This window comes from Drosophila gunungcola (assembly GCF_025200985.1).
Source record: "Drosophila gunungcola strain Sukarami chromosome 2R unlocalized genomic scaffold, Dgunungcola_SK_2 000006F, whole genome shotgun sequence".
NCBI lineage: Eukaryota > Metazoa > Arthropoda > Insecta > Diptera > Drosophilidae > Drosophila > Drosophila gunungcola.
In genome coordinates, this window is record NW_026453168.1 from 1 (window position 1) to 15,707 (window position 15,707).

Genomic DNA, 15,707 nt, shown 5'->3' on the forward strand with positions numbered 1-15,707 from the left:
TAAAAATGACAAAAATCGACCCAAAATTACAAATTGAGATTAAACGCAGTTTTTAAGATACTTAAGCCACAAGACTTTAAAAATATACCACTTTAAAATCGGATGTCTGTAAGAAAAGTTATGGATTTAAAACGGCCGGACTTTGGTCACTTTTCAACAAAGTCATTTTTCGAAAATTTAGAAAGGGGTAACATCATAAAATTGACAAAAAATCGACCCAAAATTACAAACCAAGATTTAAACGCAGTTTTTAAGATACTTAAGCCACAATACTTTAAGATATACCACTTTAAAATCGGATGTCTGTAAGAAAAGTTATGGATTTAAAACGGCCGGATTTTTGTCACTTTTCAGCAGTCATTTTCGAAAATTTAGAAAGGGGTAACATCATTAAAAATGACAAAAAATCGACCCAAAATTACAAATTGAGATTTAAACGCAGTTTTTAAGATACTTAAGCCACAAGACTTTAAAAATATACCACTTTAAAATCGGATGTCTGTAAGAAAAGTTATGGATTTAAAACGGCCGGACTTTGGTCACTTTTCAACAAAGTCATTTTTCGAAAATTTAGAAAGGGGTAACATCATTAAAAATGATAAAAAATCGACCCAAAATTACAAACCAAGATTTAAAAGGCAGTTTTAAGATATTTAAGCCACAAGACTTTAAAGATATACCACTTTAAAATCGGATGTCTGTAAGAAAAGTTATGGATTAAAACGGCCGGATTTTGTCACTTTTCAGCAGTCATTTTTCGAAAATTTAGAAAGGGGTACATCATTAAAAATGACAAAAAATCGACCCAAAACTACACATGAGATTTAAACGCAGTTTTTAAGATACTTAAGCCACAAGACTTTAAAGATATACCACTTTAAAATAGAGGTCTGTAAGAAACGTTATGGATTTAAAACAGCAGGGTTTGGTCACTTTTCAGCAGTCATTTTTCGAAAATTTAGAAAGGGGTAACATCATTAAAAATGACAAAAAATCGACCCAAAATTACAAACCAAGATTTAAACGCAGTTTTTAAGATACTTAAGCCACAATACTTTAAAGATATACCACTTTAAAATCGGATGTCTGTAAGAAAAGTTATGGATTTAAAACGGCCGGATTTTGGTCACTTTTCAGCAGTCATTTTTCGAAAATTTAGAAAGGGGTAACATCATTAAAAATGACAAAAAATCGACCCAAAATTACAAACCAAGATTTAAACGCAGTTTTTAAGATACTTAAGCCACAAGACTTTAAAGATATACCACTTAAAAATCGGAGGTCTGTAAGAAAAATTATGGATTTAAAACGGCCGGACTTTGGTCACTTTTCAACAAAGTCATTTTTCGAAAATTTAGAAAGGGGTAACATCATTAAAAATGATAAAAAATCGACCCAAAATTACAAATTGAGATTTAAACGCAGTTTTTAAGATACTTAAGCCACAAGACTTTAAAGATATACCACTTTAAAATCGGATGTCTGTAAGAAAAGTTATGGATTTAAAACGGCCGGACTTTGGTCACTTTTCAACAAAGTCATTTTTCGAAAATTTAGAAAGGGGTAACATCATTAAAAATGATAAAAAATCGACCCAAAATTACAAACCAAGATTTAAACGCAGTTTTTAAGATACTTAAGCCACAAGACTTTAAAGATATACCACTTAAAAATCGGAGGTCTGTAAGAAAAATTATGGATTTAAAACGGCCGGACTTTGGTCACTTTTCAACAAAGTCATTTTTCGAAAATTTAGAAAGGGGTAACATCATTAAAAATGATAAAAAATCGACCCAAAATTACAAACCAAGATTTAAAGGCAGTTTTTAAGATATTAAGCCACAAGACTTTAAAGATATACCACTTTAAATCGGATGTCTGTAAGAAAAGTTATGGATTTAAAACGGCCGGATTTTTGTCACTTTTCAGCAGTCATTTTTCGAAAATTTAGAAAGGGGTAACATCATTAAAAATGACAAAAAATCGACCCAAAACTACACATTGAGATTTAAACGCAGTTTTTAAGATACTTAAGCCACAAGACTTTAAAGATATACCACTTTAAAATAGGATGTCTGTAAGAAACGTTATGGATTTAAAACAGCAGGTTTTTGGTCACTTTTCAGCAGTCATTTTTCGAAAATTTAGAAAGGGGTAACATCATTAAAAATGACAAAAAATCGACCCAAAATTACAAACCAAGATTTAAACGCAGTTTTTAAGATGCTTAAGCCACAAGACTTTAAAGATATACCACTTTAAAATAGGATGTCTGTAAGAAAAGTTATGGATTTAAAACGGCAGGTTTTTGGTCACTTTTCAGCAAAGTCATTTTTCGAAAATTTAGAAAGGGGTAACATCATTAAAAATGACAAAAAATCGACCCAAAATTACAAACCAAGATTTAAACGCAGTTTTTAAGATACTTAAGCCACAATACTTTAAAGATATACCACTTTAAAATCGGATGTCTGTAAAAAAAGATATGGATTTAAAACGGCAGATTTTTGGTCACTTTTCAGCAGTCATTTTTCGAAAATTTAGAAAGGGGTAACATCATTAAAAATGACAAAAAATCGACCCAAAATTACAAACCAAGATTTAAACGCAGTTTTTAAGATACTTAAGCCACAATACTTTAAAGATATACCACTTAAAAATCGGATGTCTGTAAGAAAAGTTATGGATTTAAAACGGCCGGATTTTTGTCACTTTTCAGCAGTCATTTTTCGAAAATTTAGAAAGGGGTAACATCATTAAAAATGACAAAAAATCGACCCAAAATTACAAACCAAGATTTAAACGCAGTTTTTAAGATACTTAAGCCACAATACTTTAAAGATATACCACTTTAAAATCGGATGTCTGTAAGAAAAGTTATGGATTTAAAACGGCCGGATTTTGGTCACTTTTCAGCAGTCATTTTTCGAAAATTTAGAAAGGGGTAACATCATTAAAAATGACAAAAAATCGACCCAAAATTACAAATTGAGATTTAAACGCAGTTTTTAAGATACTTAAGCCACAAGACTTTAAAAATATACCACTTTAAAATCGGATGTCTGTAAGAAAAGTTATGGATTTAAAAACGCCCGGACTTTGGTCACTTTTCAACAAAGTCATTTTTCGAAAATTTAGAAAGGGGTAACATCATTAAAAATGATAAAAAATCGACCCAAAATTACAAACCAAGATTTAAAGGCAGTTTTTAAGATATTTAAGCCACAAGACTTTAAAGATATACCACTTTAAAATCGGATGTCTGTAAGAAAAGTTATGGATTTAAAACGGCCGGATTTTTGTCACTTTTCAGCAGTCATTTTTCGAAAATTTAGAAAGGGGTAACATCATTAAAAATGACAAAAAATCGACCCAAAACTACACATTGAGATTTAAACGCAGTTTTTAAGATACTTAAGCCACAAGACTTTAAAGATATACCACTTTAAAATAGGATGTCTGTAAGAAACGTTATGGATTTAAAACAGCAGGTTTTTGGTCACTTTTCAGCAGTCATTTTTCGAAAATTTAGAAAGGGGTAACATCATTAAAAATGACAAAAAATCGACCCAAAATTACAAACCAAGATTTAAACGCAGTTTTTAAGATGCTTAAGCCACAAGACTTTAAAGATATACCACTTTAAAATAGGATGTCTGTAAGAAAAGTTATGGATTTAAAACGGCAGGTTTTTGGTCACTTTTCAGCAAAGTCATTTTTCGAAAATTTAGAAAGGGGTAACATCATTAAAAATGACAAAAAATCGACCCAAAATTACAAACCAAGATTTAAACGCAGTTTTTAAGATACTTAAGCCACAATACTTTAAAGATATACCACTTTAAAATCGGATGTCTGTAAAAAAAGATATGGATTTAAAACGGCAGATTTTTGGTCACTTTTCAGCAGTCATTTTTCGAAAATTTAGAAAGGGGTAACATCATTAAAAATGACAAAAAATCGACCCAAAATTACAAACCAAGATTTAAACGCAGTTTTTAAGATACTTAAGCCACAATACTTTAAAGATATACCACTTAAAAATCGGATGTCTGTAAGAAAAGTTATGGATTTAAAACGGCCGGATTTTTGTCACTTTTCAGCAGTCATTTTTCGAAAATTTAGAAAGGGGTAACATCATTAAAAATGACAAAAAATCGACCCAAAATTACAAACCAAGATTTAAACGCAGTTTTTAAGATACTTAAGCCACAATACTTTAAAGATATACCACTTTAAAATCGGATGTCTGTAAGAAAAGTTATGGATTTAAAACGGCCGGATTTTGGTCACTTTTCAGCAGTCATTTTTCGAAAATTTAGAAAGGGGTAACATCATTAAAAATGACAAAAAATCGACCCAAAATTACAAATTGAGATTTAAACGCAGTTTTTAAGATACTTAAGCCACAAGACTTTAAAGATATACCACTTTAAAATCGGATGTCTGTAAGAAAAGTTATGGATTTAAAACGGCCGGACTTTGGTCACTTTTCAACAAAGTCATTTTTCGAAAATTTAGAAAGGGGTAACATCATTAAAAATGACAAAAAATCGACCCAAAATTACAAACCAAGATTTAAACGCAGTTTTTAAGATACTTAAGCCACAAGACTTTAAAGATATACCACTTAAAAATCGGAGGTCTGTAAGAAAAATTATGGATTTAAAACGGCCGGACTTTGGTCACTTTTCAACAAAGTCATTTTTCGAAAATTTAGAAAGGGGTAACATCATTAAAAATGATAAAAAATCGACCCAAAATTACAAACCAAGATTTAAAGGCAGTTTTTAAGATATTTAAGCCACAAGACTTTAAAGATATACCACTTTAAAATCGGATGTCTGTAAGAAAAGTTATGGATTTAAAACGGCCGGATTTTTGTCACTTTTCAGCAGTCATTTTTCGAAAATTTAGAAAGGGGTAACATCATTAAACATGACAAAAAATCGACCCAAAACTACACATTGAGATTTAAACGCAGTTTTTAAGATACTTAAGCCACAAGACTTTAAAGATATACCACTTTAAAATAGGATGTCTGTAAGAAACGTTATGGATTTAAAACAGCAGGTTTTTGGTCACTTTTCAGCAGTCATTTTTCGAAAATTTAGAAAGGGGTAACATCATTAAAAATGACAAAAAATCGACCCAAAATTACAAACCAAGATTTAAACGCAGTTTTTAAGATGCTTAAGCCACAAGACTTTAAAGATATACCACTTTAAAATAGGATGTCTGTAAGAAAAGTTATGGATTTAAAACGGCAGGTTTTTGGTCACTTTTCAGCAAAGTCATTTTTCGAAAATTTAGAAAGGGGTAACATCATTAAAAATGACAAAAAAATCGACCCAAAATTACAAACCAAGATTTAAACGCAGTTTTTAAGATACTTAAGCCACAATACTTTAAAGATATACCACTTTAAAATCGGATGTCTGTAAAAAAAGATATGGATTTAAAACGGGCAGATTTTTGGTCACTTTTCAGCAGTCATTTTTCGAAAATTTAGAAAGGGGTAACATCATTAAAAATGACAAAAAAATCGACCCAAAATTACAAACCAAGATTTAAACGCAGTTTTTAAGATACTTAAGCCACAATACTTTAAAGATATACCACTTAAAAATCGGATGTCTGTAAGAAAAGTTATGGATTTAAAACGGCCGGATTTTTGTCACTTTTCAGCAGTCATTTTTCGAAAATTTAGAAAGGGGTAACATCATTAAAAATGACAAAAAATCGACCCAAAATTACAAACCAAGATTTAAACGCAGTTTTTAAGATACTTAAGCCACAATACTTTAAAGATATACCACTTTAAAATCGGATGTCTGTAAGAAAAGTTATGGATTTAAAACGGCCGGATTTTGGTCACTTTTCAGCAGTCATTTTTCGAAAATTTAGAAAGGGGTAACATCATTAAAAATGACAAAAAATCGACCCAAAATTACAAATTGAGATTTAAACGCAGTTTTTAAGATACTTAAGCCACAAGACTTTAAAGATATACCACTTTAAAATCGGATGTCTGTAAGAAAAGTTATGGATTTAAAACGGCCGGACTTTGGTCACTTTTCAACAAAGTCATTTTTCGAAAATTTAGAAAGGGGTAACATCATTAAAAATGACAAAAAATCGACCCAAAATTACAAACCAAGATTTAAACGCAGTTTTTAAGATACTTAAGCCACAAGACTTTAAAGATATACCACTTAAAAATCGGAGGTCTGTAAGAAAAATTATGGATTTAAAACAGCCGGACTTTGGTCACTTTTCAACAAAGTCATTTTTCGAAAATTTAGAAAGGGGTAACATCATTAAAAATGACAAAAAATCGACCCAAAATTACAAACCAAGATTTAAACGCAGTTTTTAAGATACTTAAGCCACAATACTTTAAAGATATACCACTTTAAAATCGGATGTCTGTAAGAAAAGTTATGGATTTAAAACGCCCGGACTTTGGTCACTTTTGAACAAAGTCATTTTTCGAAAATTTAGAAAGGGGCAACATCATTAAAAATGACAAAAAATCGACCCAAAATTACAAACCAAGATTTAAACGCAGTTTTTAAGATACTTAAGCCACAAGACTTTAAAGATATACCACTTTAAAATCGGATGTCTGTAAGAAAAGTTATGGATTTAAAACGGCCGGACTTTGGTCACTTTTCAGCAAAGTCATTTTTCCAAAAATTTAGAAAGGGGTAACATCATTAAAAATGAAAAAAAATCGACCCAAAATTACAAACCAAGATTTAAACGCAGTTTTTAAGATACTTAAGCCACAATACTTTAAAGATATACCACTTTAAAATCGGATGTCTGTAAGAAAAGTTATGGATTTAAAACGCCCGGACTTTGGTCACTTTTGAACAAAGTCATTTTTCGAAAATTTAGAAAGGGGCAACATCATTAAAAATGACAAAAAATCGACCCAAAATTACAAACCATGATTTAAACGCAGTTTTTAAGATACTTAAGCCACAAGACTTTAAAGATATACCACTTTAAAATCGGATGTCTGTAAGAAAAGTTATGGATTTAAAACGGCCGGACTTTGGTCACTTTTCAACAAAGTCATTTTTCGAAAATTTAGAAAGGGGTAACATCATTAAAAATGGCAAAAAATCGACCCAAAATTACAAATTGAGATTTAAACGCAGTTTTTAAGATACTTAAGCCACAAGACTTTAAAGATATACCACTTTAAAATCGGATGTCTGTAAAAAAAGTTATGGATTTAAAACGGCCGGATTTTGGTCACTTTTCAGCAGTCATTTTTCGAAAATTTAGAATGGGGTAACATCATTAAAAATGACAAAAAAATCGACCCAAAATTACAAATTGAGATTTAAACGCAGTTTTTAAGATACTTAAGCCACAAGACTTTAAAGATATACCACTTTAAAATCGGATGTCTGTAAGAAAAGTTATGGATTTAAAACGGCAGGTTTTTGGTCACTTTTCAGCAGTCATTTTTCGAAAATTTAGAATGGGGTAACATCATTAAAAATGACAAAAAATCGACCCAAAATTACAAACCAAGATTTAAACGCAGTTTTTAAGATACTTAAGCCACAATACTTTAAAGATATACCACTTTAAAATCGGATGTCTGTAAGAAAAGTTATGGATTTAAAACGCCCGGACTTTGGTCACTTTTGAACAAAGTCATTTTTCGAAAATTTAGAAAGGGGCAACATCATTAAAAATGACAAAAAATCGACCCAAAATTACAAACCAAGATTTAAACGCAGTTTTTAAGATACTTAAGCCACAAGACTTTAAAGATATACCACTTTAAAATCGGATGTCTGTAAGAAAAGTTATGGATTTAAAACGGCCGGACTTTGGTCACTTTTCAGCAAAGTCATTTTTCCAAAAATTTAGAAAGGGGTAACATCATTAAAAATGAAAAAAAATCGACCCAAAATTACAAACCAAGATTTAAACGCAGTTTTTAAGATACTTAAGCCACAATACTTTAAAGATATACCACTTTAAAATCGGATGTCTGTAAGAAAAGTTATGGATTTAAAACGGCCGGACTTTGGTCACTTTTCAACAAAGTCATTTTTCGAAAATTTAGAAAGGGGTAACATCATTAAAAATGACAAAAAATCGACCCAAAATTACAAACCAAGACTTAAAAGCAGTTTTTAAGATACTTAAGCCACAAGACTTTAAAGATATACCACTTTAAAATCGGATGTCTGTAAGAAAAGTTATGGATTTAAAACGGCCGGACTTTGGTCACTTTTCAACAAAGTCATTTTTCGAAAATTTAGAAAGGGGTAACATCACTAAAAATGACAAAAAATCGACCCAAAATTACAAACCAAGATTTAAACGCAGTTTTTAAGATACTTAAGCCACAAGACTTTAAAGATATACCACTTTAAAATCGGAGGTCTGTAAGAAAAATTATGGATTTAAAACAGCCGGACTTTGGTCACTTTTCAACAAAGTCATTTTTCGAAAATTTAGAAAGGGGTAACATCATTAAAAATGACAAAAAATCGACCCAAAATTACAAACCAAGATTTAAACGCAGTTTTTAAGATACTTAAGCCACAATACTTTAAAGATATACCACTTTAAAATCGGATGTCTGTAAGAAAAGTTATGGATTTAAAACGGCAGGTTTTTGGTCACTTTTCAGCAGTCATTTTTCGAAAATTTAGAATCAAAATTTAACATCATTAAAAATGACAAAAAATCGACCCAAAATTACAAACCAAGATTTAAACGCAGTTTTTAAGATACTTAAGCCACAATACTTTAAAGATATACCACTTTAAAATCGGATGTCTGTAAGAAAAGTTATGGATTTAAAACGGCCGGATTTTGGTCACTTTTCAGCAGTCATTTTTCGAAAATTTAGAATGGGGTAACATCATTAAAAATGACAAAAAATCGACCCAAAATTACAAACCAAGATTTAAACGCAGTTTTTAAGATACTTAAGCCACAATACTTTAAAGATATACCACTTTAAAATCGGATGTCTGTAAGAAAAGTTATGGATTTAAAACGGCAGGTTTTTGGTCACTTTTCAGCAGTCATTTTTCGAAAATTTAGAAAGGGGTAACACCATTAAAAATGACAAAAAATCGACCCAAAATTACAAACCAAGATTTAAACGCAGTTTTTAGATACTTTAGCCACAAGACTTTAAAGATATACCACTTAAAAATCGGAGGTCTGTAAGAAAAGTTATGGATTTAAAACGGCAGGTTTTTGGTCACTTTTCAGCAAAGGCATTTTTCCAAAAATTTAGAAAGACATCATTAAAAATGACAAAAAATCGACCCAAAATTACAAACTAAGATTAAAACGCAGTTTTTAAGATATTTAAGCCACAATACATTAAAGATATACCACTTTAAAATCGGATGTCTGTAAGAAAAGTTATGGATTTAAAACGGCGGGACTTTGGTCACTTTTCAACAAAGTCATTTTTCGAAAATTTAGAAAGGGTTAACATCATTAAAAGTGACCAAAAATGGACCCAAAATTACTAACCAAGATTTAAACGCAGTTTTTAAGATGCTTAAGCAAAAAGACTTTAAAGATATACCACTTAAAAATCGGAGGTCTGTAAGAAAAGTTATGGATTTAAAACGGCCGGATTTTGGTCACTTTTCAACAAAGTCATTTTTCGAAAATTTAGAAAGGGGTAACATCATTAAGAATGACAAAAAATCGACCCAAAATTACTAACCAAGATTTAAACGCAGTTTTTAAGATGCTTAAGCCACAAGACTTTAAAGATATACCACTTAAAAATCGGAGGTCTGTAAGAAAAGTTATGGATTTAAAACTGCGGGTTTTTAATCACTTTTCAACAAAGTAATTTTTCGAAAATGACAAAAAATCGACCCAAAATTACTAACCAGGATTTAAACGCAGTTTTTAAGACACTTAAGCCACAAGACTTTAAAGATATACCACTTAAAAATCGGAGGTCTGTAAGAAAAGTTATGGATTTAAAACGGCAGGTTTTTGGTCACTTTTCAGCAAAGTCATTTTTCGAAAATTTAGAAAGAGGTAACATCATTGAAAACGACAAAAAATCGACCCAAAATTACTAACCAAGATTTAAACGCAGTTTTTAAGATTCTTAAGCCACAAGACTTTTAAGATATACCACTTTAAATTCGGATGTCTGTAAGAAAAGTTATTGATTTAAAATGGCAGGTTTTTGGCCACTTTTCAGCAAAGTCATTTTTCGAAAATTTAGAAAGGGGTAACATCATTAAAAATGACAAAAAATCTACCCAAAATTACAAACTAAGATTAAAACGCAGTTTTTAAGATTCTTAAGCCACAAGACTTTTAAGATATACCACTTTAAATTCGGATGTCTGTAAGAAAAGTTATGGATTTAAAACGGCCGGATTTTGGTCACTTTTCAACAAAGTCATTTTTCGAAAATTTAGAAAGGGGTAACATCATTAAAAATGACAAAAATCGACACAAAATTACTTACCAAGATTTAAACGCAGTTTTTAAGATCCTTAAGCCACAAGACTTTAAAGATATACATCTTTAAAATCGGAGATCTGTAAGAAAAGTTATGGATTTAAAACTGCAGCTTTTTGGTCACTTTTCAGCAGTCATTTTTCGAAAATTTGGAAAAAGTTCACTTTTCAACAAAGTCATTTTTCGAAAATTTAGAAAGGGGTAACATCATTAAAAATGACCAAAAATGGACCCAAAATTACTAACCAAGATTTAAACGCAGTTTTTAAGATGCTTAAGCAAAAAGACTTTAAAGATATACCACTTAAAAATCGGAGGTCTGTAAGAAAAGTTATGGATTTAAAACGGCCGGATTTTGGTCACTTTTCAACAAAGTCATTTTTCGAAAATTTAGAAAGGGGTAACATCATTAAGAATGACAAAAAATCGACCCAAAATTACTAACCAAGATTTAAACGCAGTTTTTAAGATGCTTAAGCCACAAGACTTTAAAGATATACCACTTAAAAATCGGAGGTCTGTAAGAAAAGTTATGGATTTAAAACTGCGGGTTTTTAATCACTTTTCAACAAAGTAATTTTTCGAAAATGACAAAAAATCGACCCAAAATTACTAACCAGGATTTAAACGCAGTTTTTAAGACACTTAAGCCACAAGACTTTAAAGATATACCACTTAAAAATCGGAGGTCTGTAAGAAAAGTTATGGATTTAAAACGGCAGGTTTTTGGTCACTTTTCAGCAAAGTCATTTTTCGAAAATTTAGAAAGGGGTAACATCATTAAAAATGACAAAAAATCGACTTAAAATTACAAACCAAGATTTAAACGCAGTTTTTAAGATACTTAAGCCACAATACTTTAAAGATATACCACTTAAAAATCGGAGGTCTGTAAGAAAAGTTATGGATTTAAAACGACTGGTTTTTGGTCACTTTTCAACATAGTAATTTTTCGAAAATTTAGAAAGAGGTAACATCATTGAAAACGACAAAAAATCGACCCAAAATTACTAACCAAGATTTAAACGCAGTTTTTAAGATTCTTAAGCCACAAGACTTTTAAGATATACCACTTTAAATTCGGATGTCTGTAAGAAAAGTTATTGATTTAAAATGACAGGTTTTTGGCCACTTTTCAGCAAAGTCATTTTTCGAAAATTTAGAAAGGGGTAACATCATTAAAAATGACAAAAAATCTACCCAAAATTACAAACCGAGATTTATACGCAGTTTTTAAGATACTTAAGCCACAAGACCTTAAAGATAAACCACTTTAAATTCGGATGCCTGTAAGAAAAGTTATGGATTTAAAACGGCAGGTTTTTGGTCACTTTTCAGCAAAGTCATTTTTCGAAAATTTAGAAAGGGGTAACATCATTAAAAATGACAAAAATCGACACAAAATTACTTACCAAGATTTAAACGCAGTTTTTAAGATCCTTAAGCCACAAGACTTTAAAGATATACATCTTTAAAATCGGAGATCTGTAAGAAAAGTTATGGATTTAAAACTGCAGCTTTTTGGTCACTTTTCAGCAGTCATTTTTCGAAAATTTGGAAAGGGGTAACATCATGAAAAATGACAAAAAATTAACCCAAATCTTGGAGCCACAAGACATTAAATATACCATGTTCATTGTGGAACTTTTATCAAGGCACTGTCGCAAAACTAAAAAATAAGATGCTATAGTTTTCATTCATATTTATTGATTCTTCATACGCATGTTCATAATACATAATTGCATATTTTACGACTTATGATTAATATTTCCATATTATTCCATTTGAAATACTTGCATTTAAAGTGTATGTGTGGCGGTGTGTGCTTAAATCGTTTAACATTATCATGTGGGTGTACGCATATTCAATAATCCTCCTATATAGCGTCTGCAACACATTCGTAATTGCTGCTGTACGTATTAGGCCCATCGAGTGGTAATGGGAACTGCAAGCGGTTATACATGTGTGTGTTTGACTTAACTAAGCACTCCACGTAGGTTTACTAGGCAGTTTAACTTAAAAAATAACAAGCTTGATGGCTAATCATATTTGTGTACATGTACGCTTGTAGTGTGGTTGGTGGAACTAAAACAATTTACAAATAATTAGCAACTATTGCGAGAACTAAAAAGTGTGCTAAAACCTAATTAGATGCTAAATTTTCCAATATATACTCGTATTTTAATGTTTATGGTTTTGTTTTAGGTTTTCTAACTTTTCAACACTTAGATGCTAGTGCTAAAGGTGCGGCCTGCCAATTCGAACGATTTCATTATATTTCCATCCAATTCTTTCAATACCTCAAAAAGTTGATGTTTAAACAGTGTAAATGCTTGGTTAGTATTCATTCAGTATGTACGCGAATGCTGTTTCGATATCTTCTGTGTTCTGTATGTATTATGCAATAAAATCAGCCTTAGTTATAATAATTGTTACTCGTGAAAACGCATTTATAAGTTTCGGGTTGCCTATGACAATATTTGCATTAAGCGCTGGCAAATATTTGAGAACCTCTTTCAATACAATACGTGATTTCTTCATCTTAAATCCCCTCCTGTAATACTCTGGCAAGTTTAAGTTTTGTCTAAAAAAAACAATTATACAAAAAATCTGTTAAAAGTAAAAATCTGTAAATTTTACTAGCAAAAATTTACGTTTTGTTTTCAATTTCGATTTTTTTCTTGTTCTTCTTTTCGATTATAAACTTGTCCACCTATTGAAATATTCGTTTTATAAATATTTTATTTAAAAACATTATACGTTATAATCCCTTAGTATTTGTTAGTTTAGTTTACTTGACTTGACTTGACTGGAAATTCGGCTAAATGCTCAAATTCAAATATTATTGTTACTCGGTGCAAATTCCGCCTCCCTGCTTTCTTTAGGCATATAAAACCTACGGCTAGTTGTGTATTAGAGTAATGTTAATGTAATGTCGTTTAAATGTTTTGTGCACTAGTCGAACACGAACACGAATACGAACACGAATGATCAATGGATGGATACTGAATAAATGAACTTGCCTGGCGCTGGCGCCCTTCCAACATTACGAACTAGGATCGCATTGACATTTTACACATTGTGCAGCTCGAAAGCAAACTAAAAGAACGAATTCTAGAATGAAATTCTGGCTACTGTCTTTCAGTTTGTTTTCAATGGTTGGGTTAACTAATCATTAGATATTGCATACATACTTGCTGTTCGATTACAAATAGCGATTAGTTGCTGCTCGCGGGCAGCCTACATAAATTTATATCACACGCAATAAATATAATAAAAGTAATTGATGATTTCGAAATCAAACAAAGTGCAGTTCGAGCTTTGAACATCCTACTGCCACATATCAGATCTGTCTGAGTTGTGTCTGAAATGGTCTTCTCTATTCATGTTTTCGGCTGTTTCAGGCAGTTGCAGCTATTCGTTGTGAGTGGCAATGACTGTTGACTAACACTAACTAACGATGTAACGATTTGGCAAACGGTTGAACGATTTGATTCCCCAGGCTTAGTTTAGTGCAACCTATGGTGGTTGGCCTTGGGCATGGACCCCACGATGCGGACCCTTCCCAAGGTGCCCACAGCTCCAGCGCCAGCACCGCCGGACAGCCGCTGGTGCATCTGCAGCATCTGTTGCTGCTGCAGTTGCTGTTGCAGTTGTTGCTGCTGCTGCTGCTGCTGCTGTTGCTGTTGCTGCAGTTGCTGGTGTGGCTGTTGCTGCTGCTGCTGTTGCTGTTGCTGCTGTGGATGATATTGGCTCGTTGGCAGATGCGGCTGCGGCGCGTGCTTGGCATCGTTGCAATCGCAGAACTGCGGCGGTGGCGCCAACACCAGATTGTCGGTGCACAGCTGCTGCAGATTGTTGTTGCCCGACTGCACCGCAGCCGCCCCAACGCCCGGAACGCCAGCAACAGCGCCAGAGGCAACAGCCACCAGCTGTCCGCTGGGCAGCATGCCCACAATGTGGGCGGCCATCGGCTGTTGCTGCTGCTGCTGTTGCAGTTGTTGCTGCTGCTGCTGCTGCTGCTGGAGTTGCTGCAGCTGGTGAGGATGTGGGTGGGTCTGTGAAGGGTGATGGGCCTGCTGGCGCTGGAGCGTGAGCTGCGACGGCTCGCCATCGCTGTCCGCCTCCAGGGGCGGCGGGAGTTGCATCAGGGACACGGCCGTGGTCCTGGTGGCTCCCCTCTGCATGGCAATCGCTGCCGCCTGCTTGCGGGTCAGCGAATTGTGGCGCTGGAAGGCCTTGGCCGGCGGCGAGGGACTCAGGTCTCCGTCATCGTCCTCCAGATCGGAACGCGCCTCCATCTCCGACTCGTGGTCCACTGCTGGTGCCCTTGTGCAGCTTCTGCTGGTGCTTGGCCACCAGGGCCGCTGTGTTGCTGGCTCCTCCGGCCGCGGCCGGCCTTCGCCTTGAGAATCTGTTGCAGGTGCTGCTGGTGGGCCATCTGCTGTTGCTGCTGCTGCAGTATCTGTTGCTGGGTGGCGATCAGCTTCTGGTTGGGATTCGACTGCTGCTGGTGCTGCTGCATCTGTTGCTGCTGATGATGATGCACGTTGGGAATGCGCCCCAAGACCTGGGGACTCATCACATTGCTGTTGTTGATGTTGCCCTGTTGCGAGAACTTGTTGCTGTTGGCCACCGTCACTGCTGGATGCTTGCTGCCCAGTTGCTGCTGCTGCTGTTGTATAGCGGGTGCATGTTGCTGCTGCACAAGTTGCTTCACCGTCAGTGTGGGAGTGGGCGCTGCACTATGCCCTCCGCCGCCTATGCTGATTGTGGTCTTGGCCATTGGTTTGGTGCTGTGACTGGTGTTGCTGCTGGGCTGATCGGGAATGGTCTTGGGCTCCTCCACAATGGTCACAGACGGCTTCTTCTTGATGGTATCGGTGGGCTTTCCGCCCACTGGCAATGTCCCTCCTGCGGCCAATGCCATCTGCTCCTGCTCGCTGCTCACACTGGAGCTGCTGTTGTCGCACTCATCTTCGCCTGGCTGCAAATGTTGCTGCAAATGTTGCTGCGATTGTTGCTGCTGATGCTGCTGATGCTGCTGCTGCTGCTGCTCCTGTGGTTTCTCCTCCTCTGGCTTCTTGGCAAAGCCGTTTGGCGACGACTTTGATGTCTTGAGATTGCTGCGAATGCGCTGGATCTCCTCCACGGAGAGTGAATGGGAAATGGAGGCACTGCCCGAGTTGGAACTGCTTCCACTGCGTAGGTGTTAA

The 15,707-nt window shown here is 34.3% G+C and overlaps 1 protein-coding gene across 1 annotated transcript in view; it reads right to left on the minus strand.

Annotated features, from left to right (window-relative positions):
• Positions 1 to 12,176: 12,176 nt before the first annotated feature.
• Positions 12,177 to 15,707, minus strand: part of LOC128255128 (SH3 and multiple ankyrin repeat domains protein 1) — a 65,521-nt gene continuing 61,990 nt past the window's right edge. The window contains 3 exon segments of the mRNA XM_052984658.1: positions 12,177 to 14,804; positions 14,806 to 14,886; positions 14,888 to 15,692. Of these exon segments, the coding sequence (XP_052840618.1) occupies positions 14,001 to 14,804; positions 14,806 to 14,886; positions 14,888 to 15,692 (1,690 nt within the window). The 3' untranslated portion in view covers positions 12,177 to 14,000.